General features: G+C 35.3%; 1 protein-coding gene and 1 pseudogene across 1 annotated transcript; one reads left to right on the top strand and one right to left on the bottom strand.

Moving 5' to 3' along the window:
- Positions 1-700: 700 nt before the first annotated feature.
- On the top strand, positions 701-3,056 carry LOC131172524 (RNA pseudouridine synthase 5-like; annotated as a pseudogene).
- A 4,597-nt stretch (positions 3,057-7,653) lies between these two features.
- Positions 7,654-17,039, bottom strand: LOC131172523 (uncharacterized). The gene is made up of 4 exons (XM_058133444.1): positions 16,880-17,039; positions 15,034-15,894; positions 12,971-14,119; positions 7,654-10,857 (listed from the first exon to the last, which is right to left on the bottom strand). The coding sequence occupies exons 1-4, from the start codon at positions 17,022-17,024 to the stop codon at positions 7,874-7,876; spliced, it is 5,139 nt and encodes a 1,712-aa protein (XP_057989427.1). The 5' UTR covers positions 17,025-17,039; the 3' UTR covers positions 7,654-7,873.
- Positions 17,040-20,101: the final 3,062 nt, after the last annotated feature.

The following is a 20,101-nucleotide window of genomic DNA, read 5'->3' as shown; positions in this document are numbered from 1 at the left end:
ACTTAACACATGTTGAATGTTATCAGTTAATTTTCCTTTAGCAGACTGAACTTTATCAGTTGATTTTCTTTTATTGAACTCTGTCTAGTAAGGCTGTGTGCAAACTCTATTGAGTAAAAGGCTTTTGATTCATGTTCATGTTGGCATTTAATTGATTATCTTGTACAAAGCATTTGAATTCTGTTATTAGATTTGATATTGTTTGAATTTAGACTTTCTTTTATGGAAAAAGGCAAATGAAATTCAAGAAACTCTGATTTGTATACAACCTTTTAGCCTTGCTAGAACAAGTCCAGAGAAGCTACTTTGCTCTTCTGGGTTTAAGAAGTTGGCTTCAATTTTTCTGATAAATTCAAAGAAAGAAGCATGCAATGCTGTTGAATGAGATTGTAAATGTTTTAAAACATTGAGGTGCATAATGTAATTTCCCCAACAATAAAATTTTCCGAGACTTCCCCTTGAAATCACTGCAACAATAGGAGAAGAAGCTTCATGTTCAAAGAGAAAAACACGGCCAACACATCACAAACAACAACGATGTCGTTTCTTCCTCCGATTCTTGTCTTCCTCTTTCACTGCCTCTGCCCTTCATTTGATGTCAATTCTGTTTCAATTAAAGTTTGCTTTTTCAATATTCTTTTAGCCGTTAGTTAGTTTCTTTTATTAGCTTTGATGCTTGCAGAATTAACACTGATTGAAATTCTACTCTGGCAAGTACAAGAATTCAGCTCCGTTACAATGGTAAGCCAAACCCATTACTCCTCATTAAGATTCATTCTACTCAAAAATTCAAAGAAGAGATCTTTCTATACTATAATTTAGCAACTGGTTGAAGCGAATCCTCAATGAACAAGTTCGATTCTATTTCTTGAGACTGCATCTGAAATCTTGGTTAATTCTCAGAACTTTTATGTGTTCATTTTTTTGTTGGTTTTGCAGAAAATAATTGATGGTACAGTTGTTAAAGAACCCAAAATAGTCCTCAAGTTTTGTTGATACCCAACTCAATAATGAAGAACTATTTGTAGCTAATGCATTGATTTAGTTGAAATATAAGGTGTGCAATTTCTTTTATCGATATTATAATTTTGTATTGCTTTGGGCTGGTTCAGAACTTGTCTACCACAGGCTTCCTTGCAGAGAGCTTGATTCACCTTACGCGCAACAAGTTTTATATGAGGATGCTGTTATGGTAAATGTGTTATAGTGGTAAATATATGCATTTAGGCTCATGTATGATTGATACAGCATTTTTTTTTTTTTTTTGGTTATTGATTTTTTGAACTTCCGATTGCTGAATTGGTATGCATTTATGACAAAAAAAAAATCCCCTTTTTTGAACTGCAACTCAATTGTTATGCTGAATATGTTTGCAGAACCACCATTTTAATAAATAATTCTGCACTGAAAAATCTCAGTAAGCGGGTATGAACATGAAGGCTTAAGAAAAAGATACATTTGCATACACTGCTACCCATGCCACGAATCTTACATTATATTCTATGAAGAGTTGATTTCAACTAAGCTAAAATGTTGCATTGGGTGTAGTATAGGAATTAGGAATCAACAGCTTTTAATCTTTATCCTGACCCTCCAGCAAACCAATAAAACCTTTGATATTGGAGTATCCTTGCATTTAGGATGTGAAAAGTCATTTATTTCATTTGATTGACATGAAATTATGTTAAAAATCGGATTGCTTTTAATAAGCCTTCTGGTCTGCAAGTTTTGCCTGGAGGGTTTTTCCAACAGCAAACTGTTTCAACAGAATTCCACTGGTTAGCTAAGGAACAAATCTCTGGGCAAAGAAACAAATCTCTTTCTTACTGAGCCAAGAATCACATCTCGTTTCTGTTCATCGCATAGGAAGGGGCACATCTGGTTAGCTGAGGTATTGCTGAACAATATGACAATGACTGTTTGCTTTTGTTAACTGTTAGCTGCGTTCTCAATGGTTCATAACCTCATATACATGACACAACTGAAAATTTTTTTTAATTAATCCAGTGATCAGAAGGAAGCATACTCTTGAAGGCCAGTTTGCACAACTAATATTTACTGAAATAAATAATAAATTCCGAGAACTAAGAAATAAATATAGATCCTATTATTTGTTAGTTGTGTTTGATAATTCCATAGTTTAATTCAGGACAGAAGTCCCGACGTAACTGTCAGTTTGATCTTAGTTTTGACAGCAAGGCTGATCCACTATTACCTGAATGTGATGGTTTCCTGCCATGTTTTTGCCTTCCTGCGATGCCATGTCTACTCCTCCCTCAAACTCCCAATACAGAAAGTTTAGTGCACCTGTACACTGTTTAGATTTTTTATATAATGGAATGATATGACAACCATATTTATTTTGGTAATCAGAGATTTCTGCAGTTTCATTTTTATGCTGATGGTTTGTATTCTCTTCCTTGCATAACATGCCAGACATTTTGTGCTTCTTTTACCTGAGAGTTGTCTCACCAGTTCTTTTGGTCTTTATATTGCATCAATAGTGTTGATTAGGAAAAAACCATATCTTCTTCTAAATTTCCAATGATTTGATCAGTTGTCAAGTGGATTCTAGGAATATTACTGTGTGCAAAGTCAAAGCTTGCCAGGACTCACCTAGCAGCATATTTTGCTGATGGCACCTCTTGTATTAGAGGCATTGGGTTAGTAGAGAATTCCATCCTGCTTTCTCCTCTGCTTATTTCTAAATTATGTAAAAATTCATCTGATATGAGAACCTTTTCATTTTTTCCTTTGAAGCTATTGATTGCAGTGATGCCTATTACTCCTCTGGTCTCAAATTAACCTCGTTTTCTGGTGTTTAATAATTGAGCAGAGAGATTGAGCAACTTTCTTTCAAACCATATTGAAATTTGATAGTGGATCCCTAGTTTAAGTTCCAGTCTTTGCTTCACTTTTTCAGAAATTTTCAATGGCAAGGGTTAGAAATATTTGTTGTGAATCAATTTTAACTCTCCTATGTATAATTTTCTTGATTCAAGTCTATTATTTGGAAGGACAGGAGGAGGGACAAAGGTCAAATATGAGAGAGACGTGGGGAAAATTACATTAAATGAAGTTTTTGTTCAATGAAGAAACAAAAAGGAATGAGATAACTAGTGCTACACTAAACAACTAATAGCAGAAAGTTAAATGACATAAAAATCTCAAAATTCATTCTCAGTTGGAGGCACTATCCTAGCTGACTTTTGCCTCTAAAATCTTGTTTTTCTCAAGAAGTTCATTACAAACATCCTTAGAGTGTTTCAGTTCATTTTTTAGCACCTCAAACAAAATCATTTGGCTTTTACAAAATGTATTTTCTTGAGAAACAAACTCAAACTAATATTTTCAGACCTTAGATATTCAGTTGCCTTTTTAAGTTAGAATACCTTTTCTTGTACCATCTATATTCTTTGTAAGCTAAAGCAAAAGCATCTTCTAATTCCTCAAAAGAAATCGGTTCGGATTCACTTACCTGCTGAAGACTTTTTTCTTTCTTTGAATTTTCAACATCTTCCACAGCCATTAAACATAAATTTGCAACTTCCTTGGTGTTGGAAACAGCATCACTTGATGTAGAGTCACTACTTGCATCCATATAATACTTTTCTTTGCACTTTTTGTATTTCTTTTTGTATTTTCTGCTCTCTTTCTTAAAAATCTTTTTGAGATTTCTTGGTAGCATTTCCATGTCCTCATTGTTGCCTCTACTACTTGAACATTCATCACTTGATTTGTCCTTGGGCACAATGGATTTCTTCTTCTCTTTTACTTTGTCAGTTTTGAAGGCAAGTACTTTCTTCTTTTTGTTATCCTCAATTGCATTATTCTTTTCAAACGTCATCTCATATGCAATGAGAGACCCAATAAGCTCATCATATGTGTAAGATTGGAAATTCTTTGAATCTAAAAGAACTGTGACTTTTGTTTTCCAAGTTTTTGGCAAAGACCTCAAAATCTTCTTGACAAACTCCTCTTCCATAAATGTCTTTCCACATACATTGAGGATATTGATAAGGTTTGTGAACCTTGTCCTCATTTCAGCTATTGATTCATCAGGATTTTTCTCGAAACGCTCATAGTCACGAACAAGTAAGTTGGCTTTTGATTTCTTGACCTGATTGGTACCTCCGTACATCACTTGTAGCTTTTCCCAAATTTCCTTATCTGAAGTGCAACCTGAAATACAATAATATTCAGTAGCATCTAAACCACAATACAAAATATTTATAGCTTTGGCATTCATTTGCACTTTCTTCCAATCATATGTAGTATATTCACTTTTAGAATGGAGAAAGCGAATCCATATAGTCGACCTCAAATTTTTGGGATAAAGGCTTAGTTGAGTTGAGTTGAGTTAAGTATATGTAGTATATTCACTTTCAAGTTCAATAACTTGTGCATCTCCTACTTTCTTAGAAGGTATAAATGGACCATTCAAGATATTCAACCAAGCATTTATATCAATAGATTGAATAATGTTTAAATTCTAACTTTCCAAAAGGAATAGTTAGTTCCATTGAACAATGGAGGTCTTGTAATGGAATAGCCTTCAGCTAAACGGATATGTATGCATTTCCATTTGCAAAACCTAGCCATAGGAACCCTCTAAGGTATTTAAACACAAAGCTAGAGAGTTAAGCTCTGATACCAATTTGTTGTCCCAGAAAGTATGTCCCAGAGGGAGGTGAATTGGACAATTATCAATTTTTCTACTCTTGCTCTAAGCACTCTGAAAAATTGAAGCTAGATTAGGCACTCTAATGTGTGTGAATAAGTGGCACAAAAGTGCTGCAGAAAGTACAACAGAGTTTTAATCAAAACACTTCAAAGAACTATAAGTTAGCTAAATTTTGCTACTCAACAAGCATGTAACACTTCCTAACATTCGAGTAAATATACAAGCAAAATACCTAGCGCACACACACACACACACACACACACACACACACACACACACACACATATATATATATATTACAAATAACAAATTAAAGTGCTGGAAATAAAGATAATAAGGAGAAGAAGATCAAACACTATGATTTACAGTGATTCGGCTCTCACTAGCCTACATTCACCCCTCAAAGAATCCCTTTGAGAGTTGCTCTTCACTATATGTCTCGTTTCAAGGGGCAAGAAACAAGCTTTTTACAATCCCACGAACTTCCAAGGGTTCTTGCAACCTTTGCAAGTGCTTCTCCACACTCAAACTCTCTGTCAAGCTTCAAGGATGCTTGATAACCTTATATAGTTTTTTGTAAGATCACTTTCAATCACTCAAGAATACAACCATAAAGAGCTATTAAGATGAGAGAGAATGTTTGCCAATATAAGAACCAAAACAAAAAACATGAATTTCAAGGACAAAGGCTTATAAATGATCTCAATTGATCACTAAGAGTTGAAGTGCTTTTATTAGGTGAAAAGGTAGTAAATGAAGCCTTGTATAAGGAGAAGAAGATCAAACACTATGATTTAATAAGGAGAAGAAGATCAAACACTATGATTTACAGTGATTCGGCTCTCACTAGCCTACATTCACCCCTCAAAGAATCCCTTTGAGAGTTGCTCTTCACTATATGTCTCATTTCAAGGGGCAAGAAACAAGCTTTTTACAATCCCACGAACTTCCAAGGGTTCTTGCAACCTTTACAAGTGCTTCTCCACACTCAAACTCTCTGTCAAGCTTCAAGGATGCTTGATAACCTTATATAGTTTTTTGTAAGATCACTTTCAATCACTCAAGAATACAACCATAAAGAGCTATTAAGATGAGAGAGAATGTTTGCCAATATAAGAACCAAAACAAAAAACATGAATTTCAAGAACAAAGGCTTATAAATGATCTCAATTGATCACTAAGAGTTGAAGTGCTTTTATTAGGTGAAAAGGTAGTAAATGAAGCCTTGTATAGGAACTTCTGAAATGTAGCTGTTAGGATTCAAAAAGGTGACCAACAGATAGATTTTTTCAAAGAAAACTAGCCGTTGTTTCGTCTTTTACTCAAAAGTAGCTGACTAAAATTAAAACTGTTCGACATTAGTTAGCTAATTTGAAGAAACATCTGCATCTACTGTTTTGTCACTTATTAAGTTGTTCTTTGCAAATTTTTTTACATGTTATAATCCATATCTGCATGATAGGTTATCACCGAGCAACCAATTGGAAGAGTCCTATTTTTTGTTATACAAGGTGCGCCAGCATTGATGAAAGTTGAAGTACTTGAGAGGTAGATGCAGGGAAACTGCACATTGGCCCAGGTATCCATGTCTTTATCTGAAATATGTGAGACAGAACAAATCCTCTCTTGTTAAACAGGTTGAAATTGAGTCAGGAAGGCCACACCAAGCACGTATTCATATTTCTTTTATCGAGCATCCTTCTCTAGGTAAACCAAGTCGTGATTATTTTATAGCGCTATGAGTTTGAACAATTAAATTATGTATTCTGTAGGGATGTGGTAAAATTACTTGAAGCCATTAACAGCAAGAACTACCATTTTGTCTATTATTCTAGTTGAGATTTCTGCTGCATCAACTTGTGAGAGCCAAGGTAATCTAGGGTACTGTACCAACTACAACTATATTAACAGAACAAGTTGTTTGATTTGGCTAAAAACACTTGCATGAGCCTTTGTATTACAAAAATTGTCATCAAACTTTTCATTTACCGTTTGCAACATCTTCTGTTGCAAATTTCAATTTGTTTTTTCTTGTCTTACAGACAATATGGTCAGATAGGTGAATGAAGGAAAATTATTTATGCAACTGATCTAGTTGGAAAGAAAGCTTAGTTCATTTGAGATCCTCATTATGTTGTTGGTTGTGGCCAACCCAAGTGCTTTGAATTATGTGAAATATAGTCTAGAGTATTTTACATCAACTTATAAGACTTGAATACACATTTCTTGTTGATTGCTAATCATTTTCGGTTTAAAAGGTTTATTTCCTTGCAATTGGTTATTGAAGTAGCGTGAAAAGAACATCAGAATGTATTTTGCTTGTTTGTTATTAACTTTTTGTAGAGGGTATCAGAGACTACAAAACCTGTTCCTGGAGAATGTGGCTATTACTTGCATGCACATCAATTGATCCTCTTGCACCCAACTACAAATGAGGTAGGCTTGGACTTTTTTCAACAAATTTACAATCTTGCATAACCATTCCTTTACGACTACAGTAAGATGCTCCAACATCCAGAATTTCTTTGTTCTGGTATGAAACATGCAACATAGTTTTCTGCAAATGCACCCTTAAATTTTATATTTGCTTTCAACTACACATGCTGATTTTCTTATTGGTGTTGCTTATTTTATATAGGTTATTAAATTTTATTCCGCATATTCTACAAACACGAGCAGAAAAGACAAACCATCAATTGACCTCCGTAGATAAAGACAAATCCACAGAAAAAATCAATAATTGAAAGAAAACCACAGCCACAGAAGCGCGAGATAGCTGTTGAAAAGTGAAAACCACATTCCAATAGATAAGAAGAAGAAAAAGAATATTTTGCCTTTAGCATTTTAAGCATAAGATTAAAATATATTGATATAAATTATCCTACTAACTGTGTATGAAGGGTTAATCGTCAGAATGGAATAGATAGGCGATCGAATGACAGAGGGACAGTGACAAAGCCCCTCTCAACTTTCAGAGATTATTTCTGTATTCCCATCAAATACAACAAATACAAAGCAGCTTCAATATTACATTGCACCTAAATTATATTTTTACCAAAAAGACGGACTTGAGAACCGTCCACTGCCCTATCATTCAATTGAACAATACAAAAACTATTATACAGGGCACGGCAAAAAAAGATAATTTGCCGCTGAGGACCTCTTCAACAGGCCCTCTCACCACTACTCCTACCTGCCTATATCTCCCTTACTTCTCCAAGATTCCTCCTCTCTGATAATGCTTCCATTTTGCCCACCATACTGTTCAGTTTTAGAGTAGTGCATTTTTAGGGCGGCTACTGGATCTGAAACACCCGTGCATGGTCCGCCAACAAGAACTCCCCCTCTTCCTACAACATTCATTCCTACCATTCCCCTTCCCTGCTCCTGTAAACTTGAGATTGAATCAAACCCATTTCTTCTTGGCATCTCAGAGAATATATCCTGCCGCTGTTTCATATCTACAGAATACGGCTGCACAGTACTACTGTCGTGACTCCTGTATATATGATAATCCACAACTCCATTGCTACCACTTATTTCCCTCGGAGGTAAAACTGAGACACTGTTCAAATTATGATCATTACACTTCACAGCCTGCAAAGCCTGCTGCTCCATTTTCGATGAGGACACATGATAATTGCCAAATGCTGCAGGATACTTTGCCAAAAAGTACTCGGGTAAAGATGAAAACCCAGTCTGTATCTTGTTCCCATCCCAGAAGCCATAACTCTTCACGGGAACATTCTCAAGGCCACGATAATTATTAATATCAAACTTCAAGACAGAAGAGCTCCCATCTGTTGTTTGATGGCCAGTGAATTTCAAAGTTGATGACTTGCTACCTGGCTTAGGACAATGTGTCCCCTGTTCCACGTTCTCATTAATGCTAGGATTCTGCTTCTGTGAAGACGAGGGATTAGTGAGTATTTGGCCAAACAGTTTAACATCCCCATTCCTGCATGGCTTTTCCATTTCTGACAAACTCCTTGACTGGTCTGTTGAATGATCATTGCCTTGTTCAGTGTGATGGGAAAGAAGTGGAATCTTAGGCACTGAGTACTGATCTTGTGAAACGTTACACTTTTGAAGATAGCAATCTTGACCTACAAACTGATTGCCAGCATTCCTTTCTGACGTTGAAAGGCTTTGAACTTCAGGCAGAGGTCTGCAAGAAATATCCCCATTCGTCTCTCTCTTTGTTGGAATTTGAAGTGGATAACCCCTAAGAATCTGGGTAGACTCATTACTACTCACCAAACATTGCCCCGACAAATTTTGTAAATGATTATCCCCACTGGCCAATTTTTTACCCTGCTCATCTCTTTCCTCCTGGATATCAAGTTGTGATGAAAGTTTTCTGAATTGTATGGCAGCAGAGTCTTGTAACACAGAATTAGCAGTAGCAGGTTTATTTTCCTGCAGCAATGAAACAATAGGGGACTTCTCCACAGACTTGAATTCCATGGACGCGTGATGCGTGTTTTCCATAGATAGACTGAAGTTCGAACAGGAACCCATATCCAAAGGCTGGTGGGACACATCTCTAGAAGCATTTGAATCTTGCAGCAAGCCACTTTGGTGGTTCAAATTATTTTCAAGCAACAGAATTTCTTCTGCCCCCAAATGATTTAAATTTGCATTAGTAGAAACCTCCACTATAGCTTTAACATCAACAGCAGCAACGGGATTGGATGGGCCAGGGTCCACTGTATCTCCAACAGAATTGTCTTCGATTGGTTTCCCTATTCCAGCTTCTGAACTGACGGACTCATTTGAAATTTCCTGGGCCTGCATTAACTCAGATTGGCGGACAAAGCCATTGTTTTCAATGTCAAAAGTTTGCACAGGCTGGCAGTCCATCTGGCAAGCATCAGAAACAAATGTTTTTTCGTTCCTCGAGTCATTCTCACCTAATTGTCTGGTAACATTGCTGTCCTTTGATCTATTTAAGCCAGTAGTCAAATTTTTCCTCTCCACAACATCAGATTCCTCAAGCTTTGAATCCATGACAGGCAATGGTAAGCTATCATCCATCTTGGAGCCCAACTTATCACTGCAGATAACCGAGCCAGACTCGAGAGCTCCACCATCTTCTGTGTCACTTCCACCGCCACCGCCATTTGCATCATCACTCAATGGTGTTCCTAGGTTTCCAGGTCCAGGATGTATAGAGTCCAAACTAAGGCACTTCCGAGCCTTGCTAAAGAATGCCTTACACTGGTCCCTAGACCTGGTCCTTACACACCGTGAGATCATAGCAAAATCCTTTCCATAGGAAGACACAGCACGTATAAAGATGGACTTCTCCTCATCTGTCCAAACAGCAGGATCCATTTCCCCACAACTCTCATCTGAACAAGTCTCTTCATCAACATTCTGTGTAACATCAGCCATCAAAGACCGTTTCTTGACAAAATCCACCTTTTGTGACTTCCACTCCCGGCAGCCCTCCGCAGGATCAACAGAAGTAGTGATGCAGGAACTCATTGCCTCCGAGGACATTGAACCACAAATGCCTGCTAAAACGTCTGCAGCAACAGTCTCTCTTTCATTCTGAAGAATGTCAACATTGCTTGATCGGTCTACATTCCCATCACCACCATGTGATGGTTTTGAATTACAGTAGCCTCCCAAATAAAATCTACCAGAATGCGTCTGTTGATTTCCCATACCATTGTCAACATCAGCTGCTATTACTGTAGCTGCGCCCAGAATATCAAGTGAGGCAGCATTCATTTCGCGGCTCCAATTCTTACCAGATGCCACTAGATAGTTGGCAGAGGACTTTGATTGCTTACTCTTTTTGGTTTTCTCAAAACAATCAGATTTGTGGTTTTTGTAGTAGAATTCCACACAATCTGCAGTTGTCTTGTGATCAAGAAAAGAAGCAATTTTCCGGAAATCCTTCCCATAGGTGGCTAACTTATCAATGAAAGTTTCTCTCTCCTCTGAGCTCCAGGGATTGATCATAGCTCTTTCCTTCTCAATGGCACATGGATCTTCAACTAATCCATTACTGGAGATAAACCGTGAGCCAATCCTCTCTTTTTTGTCCAAAATTAAAGCTGGCATTTTCAAAGCATTCCTGCAAAGCTTCAATTGAGAAACTGATAGCAGGTTGCTGGTGAAGTTGAGCATCTCTGTGGTAGGGACCAGACGAAGATTTCCAACTGCAAAAACAAATTCAAAAAATTGAAAAAGAAAATATTATATATTGATAGCAAAACTAACATGAAGGTCATCAGAAGTTCCATTTCAAAGATTTATCTACCATAAAATCAATATCACCAAATATGAACTAGCAGCACAAGTCACTATCTACGATAAAATCCAATAACAAGAAGCTAAGAAGGAAGGCTTTCTGGCTTTAAAAAGCCAATTAAGATAGCCAGAATCAATTTTCACCATACACAACAATAAAAGGGAGGTAACAGAAGTTGCCAACTGGCTCCACCATTAGAAATTACCATCACCGGTTCTAAAAGCCATCAAATCTGGCAATGTCACATTCACTTAACATTGCCTTGAGTAACATTTTTAGGGCATGAGAGGTAGCATCAAACTTTGAAAAAAAAAATGCAACACCCTTCCAAACCTCTATTAAAACATTGCATGACACTACTAAATTAAAACCCTTTGTCAATAAATAATTTCTGTCAACACCACCACCACTGAAAATCTCGGCCAATTCCAGAGTTGATGAAAGGGAAAATGAAGCACATCCACCTCGACACACAAGCTATTAATGAGAAAGAAAATTCATAAGTAAATGCCATAACAAAATGCAAGAAAACCCGAATTATGCCATCTGAACTTTCCCAATGGTTTAGGAATCAAAATCTCACCCCTCATCAGAACTTGAAGAAAAGTCCATAGTAGCCTATGAATATGAAGGCAACTCCCAAAATATGCAGTACCCTAGGAGGAAGGCAGTTTCCAAATTATATGTTGCCTCATGAGTAGCTCATGGATCAAATACAATGGCAATGTATTTTTTATTTCACGTGGCAAATCTTGGTAACAATTGTTGTCATATATGCGTTCAGCATTCAACTCCACTGATGTGCAGCGAGATTAGGTCAACCCTAGCATATGCAGTTAAAGTTCGTAACTACATTACTAGATGTTAACCATGATTTCTAAAATAGTGGAAATACCACAACGCATCCAAGGCCATTTTTCAGAACATTTGAAACAAAAAATTTGGACAGAGATTTCAGTTTCCAACATACAAAATCCTCTGCAGAACATTAGGTACCAATGAAGAAGGCAGATTGTCAAATCCTCATGCAAACTACTAAATCATATGCCAACTAGAAATGGAAGCAGTATAGCGAAATGCTGAAACTATTTTTCTATAAAATAAATTTACAAACCAAACAAACAAGTCATCATATGCCATCTAGAAATAGAAGCAGTATAGGGAGCTGCTGAAACTATACTTCTATGAAATAAATTAAAAATATTAAACAAGTATTGTGCATTAGCCAAAACCATCCAACATTCATTTTGCTACCCTCAACAAGCTCCACATTGTTGTCATGCATTCAGATTCCGCCAAATAACCACGAAATCCAGAAATTTGGGTCAAATGGCCCGATTTAAATAACCCCCTAATATACTAAATTTCCCCTAGCTAACAAACTCTTCACAGGGATCAAATTTAAGACAAAAGGAAAGTCAATGGTGCGAATGAGTTTTCAAATGTACAATCTTCCTACCCATTTGTACAACAATAATAAAACAGGCTACCACATACATCACAAAGGCCTCCTTGCATAGGGTATATCCCAAGAGTAAAATAAAATGTGTAATCATATTCTGACACTCACTGATCAAACAGAAAGCTGTATAGGCACTGATAACTTGAAAAATCAGGTTCACAAACCCCAACAACAACAAAATGCATTGAAATAAGAAGATAAACTAACAAGAACTTAACATATCCTATACATTACATCGGAAATAAATATTCCTTTCCAATTAACTACTGTTCAGGCACAAATTTGCACGTCAAAAATTTACAATACCAAAGTGTCTAATCAAAATAATAATCATAATAAAAAAACTAATAGCTCAAAAATCAAAATGCAACAAATAGATCCAATTAACTGAAACAAAGACAAAGTGGAAAAAAACCAATCATGGATACCAGAAACCTATAGTATATCCCAATATTTATCGCATGATGAAGCAAATTCAATATTATCCAACATCTAACGGTAATCATAACCAACAAACACCATTGCCATCTAAAAAGAGAATTGCGTTGGGAATGCTTACCAAGTGAAGAGACTCGAGATCGAATTGAAGAACGATTTTTTTGATACCCACTATGTGTTATTCGCAAGTTCAATTCATATTTCTTCTGAGATTTTGCACGGTATTTCCTTATATAAAGCAGGCGCATATCTTCCTTCCACAGGTGCTGAAAGGCTTTCAACTTAAGGGTTATAACTCTCTCCTTAAATTTCAAAAACCGCTTCCTCATAGCAATTTTTTCTTTAACTAATGCATCATTCTGCCTTAAAGCAGCATTGGCAACTTCTGAAAATTCAATCTTACATTCATCCCTAGGTGATAAATTACTGAATACTTCAGATGCTGTGCTTGCGGATTCTTTATTGGCAGCCAATATTAGATTAAATAAATTATCTTCAGCACAACTGGCATCACTTGGAAAAGATGCACCTTCTTTGCTCTCTGTAAGCAAGTTAACATCCATGCAGGTAGGTGCATTCACTTGCTCACTGGGACAAGGCAAAACGGATTTCAACAAGGTTGCTGTCTGAATTACACCCCCATCAGCGGAACGCGCATCCTGTTTCACCAAATCAAATGAAGAAACTGCCTTCACCATAGACACTGATTCAACAAATTTCGATGTGGCAGTTCCAGGACTATCAACGTCATCATCCTTACTACCACCATGAACAACTTCCAAGACACCATTACAAATAGGAATCTTTTCCACATCCCCAGCCCCACAAAACGAAACTTGCAATGGAGAAGGTCTAGGGATGTTAGCAGCAGCCCCCTGTTCACTGCAAAGTTTTACCTCATCAACTAAAGGGAAAGAACTGGATGCTGCTAGACAAGGATATCTGCTTCCAGATTCAAATTTAAGCGACTTAAGTTCATTTTCAAGCAAGTCTATTTCAGATTCAGTCACCTCCAATGCCTTCGATATGCCACCCTTCAATACAAGCAACTTATTCATTGCAGTAGACCTTATGAAACTCGAGTCCACTGAACTAGAATCATCAGAATGAAGCAGTTCAACAAGCAAAGCACCCAAGTTAGCTACTGAAGTAGCATCCAGCACCTCTAAATTAAAAGACAAACCTTCAATATGGCTCTGGGACCCAATGCTGGGTGAACCACATAAATTATCAGGACTTATTCCCTTGCCAGATGTTTTCTCCTCTACACCTGCAACAAACAGCCAACAACTTAGAATCCTCTCAAGAGAAGAGGACATGGAAAATGGAAGAGAACAAAAGCAGAATATTAATTGACACGGCAGTATCCAAACACAGGTAGCTTCCAAAAAAAATGCAAGCTTTCTCCCCCTGAGCCCACATGCTAGTTCAATATTTTTGGTATTGGCCAAATAATTTCTCATAATAAAACAGTTTATTTCAAAAGCAGGTGGTAAGCAGAATTGGATACCACGAATTGCACTTTAATAAAAAAATTAGCAAAGAAGATAAAGATAGCAAAACAGGGAAAAAGAGCACAGCGCTCAAATCATAAAAAGGGTTTAGTGATTTCAGTCATCTGTTATTATTGATCTTTTACCTTTTATGGTCAAATGCTGTCATGTAATGGTCCTTAGTTGCACTGAAACCAATGTTTTTGTCCACTGCAAATATCCCTTTTAGGTTTTCTGATGCTAAAGTTGGCTGTGCAACATGATTTTGATTTACTAAAGTAGGTTGCATTGCCTATTATGTGCCATCAGTCTCTTTTGCATCTTGATTTTTTAGTAGATTTGGTAAAAACATTGCCAAATTAATTTCAGTACTAGGTGAAATACCAACACTCAAGTCTCGAGGATTGGATAATGATCAAAAAGCTATACTTATTTTATGGAAGCACAAATAAACTTTTAAGGTAGGTTGGTTTATCCACGATTTCTGTAACATAGCTACAACTATTGGTAAAAGTAACCACGGAGATATTCAGAAATACCCCATGCAGTTGTTAAAAATATAATGTTAATTCAACAGATGACAACATGTAATTCAAGTTGAAATGATTAAATTTCCCAAAGTTTGAACAACTTAAAAAACATAATTAATTGAAAATGACAGGTCAAGATTATAAGAGAGCATAGTGATTACCTGGAGAGGAACAGGCAACAGAGGAAGGAGTTGTGGGCGATGCACAATCAGATAATCCCATGACTTGGGGGCTCTTTTCAACCAAATTTGAACTTTGCGACTGGATCGGTTCTATATTACTAGAAGAAATAACAACTCCATCTTTGCTTAAATTCACCTCAGGGCCTTCAACTTTCTTCTTCTCATACTTTGCCAGTCCCTCACCCCAATTAAGGCGCGGTTTCTTCCTAGCAGCCATCTCTTCAGATGGTGCCGAAGTAACACATGCAGCAGCATCCCCAGAAGGAGACTGGACTAAAGATGCATTCTTAAGCTGCAACTCAGCCTTTCCTTCACAGGAATCTGCACCTCCGAGGCTCTTTGAGCTACTTGAATGGCTGAAACCAGATCCCCTAGAAGACAAGCTTCCAGAGCGGGTCCACTTATTAAGAGGTTTCCAATCCAGTGAGTTCTCTCTATCACCTCTTTGGCCTGTGCCCATCCCATTGACAACAACCATCTTACCATTATCATGATGATCTTTTGAGTGAAGCTGCTCCCACGTGTTCATAAATTCAGAATGATGATGTGAGGAGGGGTAACTTACTGTATCATCAAGTGACCTCTGAACAGTACTTGCATCATGCAGCCTCCCAGGCGCGTTTGGAGACCCATTGTTCAATTCCCACGAATGAGTTCTCCAATCCCTCTGGCTAAAAGATCCCCTATTGTCCCTACCATTCCTTCCATATTTATTATCTCCTCGTGAAACTGATGGACGGAAATTCTTTTCTTCCAGTATCCTGTCACTGGACCGAAAAGGTGCATACCCATGGCCAGATTCTTCAGCAAACGGGTGCCATCCACCCAGCTTAACATAACCTGCAAATAATATTTAAACAAAAAGGGAAATTATATACAATTAACACAAGCATATATTCTCAGCAAAAACAAGGGTAAAAATCACTATATATATGTATATATAAGCAGATTATTTGGTTTAAAACAAAATAAAATTACAGAAAATAAGGTGATTTAACAAAATTTTACAATTCATCTCATTAAATTTTTGTAAAATGATACTTTTTCCCGTAAAGTAGGTAATTATCATATTTTCCGCAACTATCTTAAATATTAATTAAAATCATAGATTTTAACTATAATATTTATAACATTATTAAAAAATATTATGTGTTTTTTATGTGAAGAAATTGGTAAGTTGACAATTTTTTTCATAATTGACAACTTCACGAAAACAAACCAAAAAAAAAAGAAAAAGACAAGTATCATTTTACAAAAATCTTATGAGATGACTTATACATTTATGTTAAATCAGCTTATTTTTGTAACAAAGTAATGTATTAAACCAAGTATCCATAGAAGAAACAGTATACATGTACACCTATATCTATATAGGAAAAATAAAAATTATCAGAGCACAGAAATCCCAGATCTACAGGATAATCATATAAAGAAATGAACCAAATGACCCCATATCAGATCAGACAACCAACAAAAAAAAGAAGAAGAAGAAGAAGCCAAAGAAGAAGAAGAAGAAGAAGAAGAACAGCCTAAAGAAGAAAAATTAGTACCACTTGTTATTAGTAAAAACAATAATTAAGGAGCAACTGAATACCATATCTACAGAAAGTCCGATAAAAACCAGATTTGAAAAGCTTAGATAGTAATCATCAACAAACTACGAAAGCTGATTAATTTGCTCCAAAACTTAAAAAAATGCAGACAACCCCATGATTTGAGGCTTTTAAATCAAAATCACTGGCAGCAGCCAATGAAAAAGCTGAACTGAGCTAGGGCAAGTTACAACCAACAAGAATGTCAAAAAATGATAAAATAAATAACTCACCAGGAGGCCTGCGAAACTCGTTGGATCCTCCCCAGCGAGAAATATCGCGAGATGATCCATAATGACCTGAAGCCGAATCCCTCCATCGAGGCTTCCTCTCCTTAAAGAAGTCTTTCCGATCCCCTGGCAATCGCTCTGGCGGCATCAAACCAACAAAAACCCTAACCCTAATCTAATCTATTTATCCGCCTACCTACCTATTTATCTGGCATGAGCCAACAACACAAAAAAAAATCCAAAAATCCTGCGCCGCACCAAATCCAAGACCCCAACCAGATCAAACAACTCTCGCACGGCCGCCCACAGAGAAACCGCACGGAACCCACAGTACCAAATCCAAGGTTTTACAAGAGCTAAAAGAAAAAGATCGTTCTTAGCGATGTTTGAAAGCGAGAATCGCCAAAAAACGGAAGGCTGAAGAAGAAACTCTATAACAAACCTGAAAGAAGCGGATAATCGCCGAATTGGCAGTAGAATTCTCAATAGGGCTAGAAGAGCAGATCTGAGGATATTAACTTGGTCACCAAGGGAATTGATTCAATTGCAGAAATTTGCTCTTCGTAGAATCTGCCTTCCCGTGATATTCGCTGTGTATAAGTCAAATTTTCCTCTTGTTTTCTCAGGGTTGCTTGGCTTGGAGGAAAAAGAAGAGAAAATCTATGGGAGAAGAGAGAAAAATAAGAATGCGAAGCTGATAAGGGACAAAAGAGAGCCTTGAGAGAGAAACAGATAGAGAGAGAGTGACTTCCGTATCTCAACGGCGATATTTAATCATAATTCATGTCCTCTTCGCGTCCGCTATTAAAAAATTAAAAATTTTATTTATTTATATTTTAGATTATGATATCAAATTTTTTATTTATTTGTTACTCTCACCTTTTTTTTTTTTTTTTTCCTCTTTCTATTCCTTATCAATCATACAAACAACTTTTGCTTTTTCTGTTTTTTAACTTTGGCCCGCTAGTGTTCTCAATCAATTTATATTTACATTTATATCCTTATTAGGTTATTAAATAAAATAAAAATTAGTTTTATTAAATAATTTTTAAATTTAAGAATATTTATTTTTATTATATTTTGAAATCTATTTGGTTTAGAAATTTGTTTTATTATTTGATTGTTTCATGGATAGTGTATAATGATAAATAAATGACTTAAAAGCTTAATTTTACTTCAATATTTATTGAGAAATTTTAATTTAATTTATTTTAATTTTTTATTTAATTTAATTAAAAAATTTTAATTTAACTTAAAAATTAAAAAAAATAAGAAATTTAACATCTTGATTTTTGAACTTAAATAAAAAAATCAGTTCTAAAATTAAGAAATTAAACTTATTAATTTTTTTTATTAAATCAAGAAATTTATCTCATAAATTTTAATTTTTGAGGCTAAATTAAAATTTTTAAGTTAATTTAAATAAAAAATTAAAAATGAAATAAATTAAACTTTTTCAATAAGTACATAAGCTAAATTAAATAATTTACTATAAATAAATCTTTTTTAGATTAAATTTTATTTTAATTATTATCACATTTAATTAGAAAAATCATGGAATTGAATATTTGTCAAATTTTATTTTTGAGAAAAATATGCTTCTAATAATTTGATTAATTCAAATGTTTCATCAAATTTGTTTACATTTTTTAATTAAAATAATATTTTGAATCTAGGTTTTTTTAATACCAATATTTTTTTTACCTTTGATTATAACTTAAAACTTTATTTATAAAATACATTGTTTATTTTGCAATAATAAAGTTGCGTTTAAAATTGTCAAATTTTGAGTTTAAATTTCAGTTATGTCAAATATTTATTTGTTTTAAAAAAATAAGGATTTAAATTTATTTTGGAACTTTATATACGGTGGTAATTTTTGTAATTTGACTAAATTTTATTACCAAAAATGCCATTAACTTTAGGAAATATTTACTGGATGAATAACGTTAATTCACACAATTACACTATGTTTGGATAGGTGAAAAAAGGGGAGGAAAGAAAATAATTTTGAAAAATACTTTCTCTTCTTTGGATAAGAGAGAGAAAATAAGGAAGGGGAGGAAAATAAGAGAGTGAATAACCATGATAAATTGCACTCATTGTTGTCAAATTAAATTATATTTGAGTTATATATAGTTATAAAATCCAACTTAATATAAAATACACAACTAATTACTTTCCTTACATTTTTTAGTAAAAAATATTTATAAGAAAAATAATAAATTTTTCTTTTATATAAATTTTAATTTTCTTATAATTGTACTTTTTCTTTTTCTTCAAAATAAGATAGTGAATGAACATAATAAATTACCCTCATTGCTATCAAATATGCATAGATTATATTATATTGGGGTTATAAATGGTTATAAAATCCAACTCAATAAATACATAAATCATTCCCTTTCCTTTAAAATCATTCTCTTTCCTTTCCTTTTACCATTGAAAATATTTATAAGGAAAATAATAATCTTTATTTTCTTATAATTTTATATGCCTATCTTTTCTTAACTTTCCTTTCTTCAAAATAAAGTAGTAGACAGATTGACAAATTCTGCTCATTTCCTTCCTGTGAATACTACATATGACTTTGCTAAACTTGCACAGTTGTATATAAACAAGATTGTTAATCTTCATGGAGTTCTAGTTTCCATTGTCTCTGATCGTGGTACTCAGTTTACTTCTCGATTTTGGAAGAAATTCCAAAAAGCTTTAGGAACACGAGTAGACTATAGTACTGTTTTTCATCCTCAGATGGATGGACAGTCAGAAAGGACCATACAGACATTAGAGGACATGCTTCGTGCATGCGTTATGGATTTTGGTGGCGGTTGGGATCATCATTTGCCTTTAGTAGAGTTTGCTTATAATAACAGTTATTAGGCAAGTATAGAGATGGCTCCATATGAGGCATTATATGGTCGAAAGTGTAGGTCACCGATTTGTTAGGATGAAGTTGGAGAAAGAAGGCTTACTAGACCAGAGTTGATACAATTAACTTCAGAGAAGGTTCGACTAATTTGTGATCGACTTTTGACTGCTCAAAGTCAACAAAGAAGTTATGCTGACCCTAAGCGTAGAGATGTAGAATTTATGATTGGTGATCATGTATTTCTGAGAGTTTTCCCTATGAAAGGAATCATGAGGTTTGGGAAGAAAGGGAAGCTTAGCCCTCATTTTGTTGGTCCATTTGAAATTTTGGAGAGAATTAGAGCAGTAGCTTAC

The sequence above is a fragment of the Hevea brasiliensis genome, chromosome 14 (assembly GCF_030052815.1).
Source record: "Hevea brasiliensis isolate MT/VB/25A 57/8 chromosome 14, ASM3005281v1, whole genome shotgun sequence".
Lineage (NCBI taxonomy): Eukaryota > Viridiplantae > Streptophyta > Magnoliopsida > Malpighiales > Euphorbiaceae > Hevea > Hevea brasiliensis.
Note: the sequence above shows the minus strand (reverse complement) of the source record. Positions and strands in the feature narration are given on the sequence as shown.

Bases quoted from the DNA above. Each gene is read 5' to 3' on its own strand.
- LOC131172523 (XM_058133444.1), bottom strand. From the start codon at position 17,024: ATGCCGCCAGAGCGATTGCCAGGGGATCGGAAAGACTTCTTTAAGGAG. The intron at 15,895-16,879 runs GTGAGTTATTTA...TATTATTTGCAG, and splicing joins CGAGTTTCGCAGGCCTCCTG to GTTATGTTAAGCTGGGTGGA. The intron at 10,858-12,970 runs GTAAGCATTCCC...TTGTTTTTGCAG, and splicing joins ATCTCGAGTCTCTTCACTTG to TTGGAAATCTTCGTCTGGTC.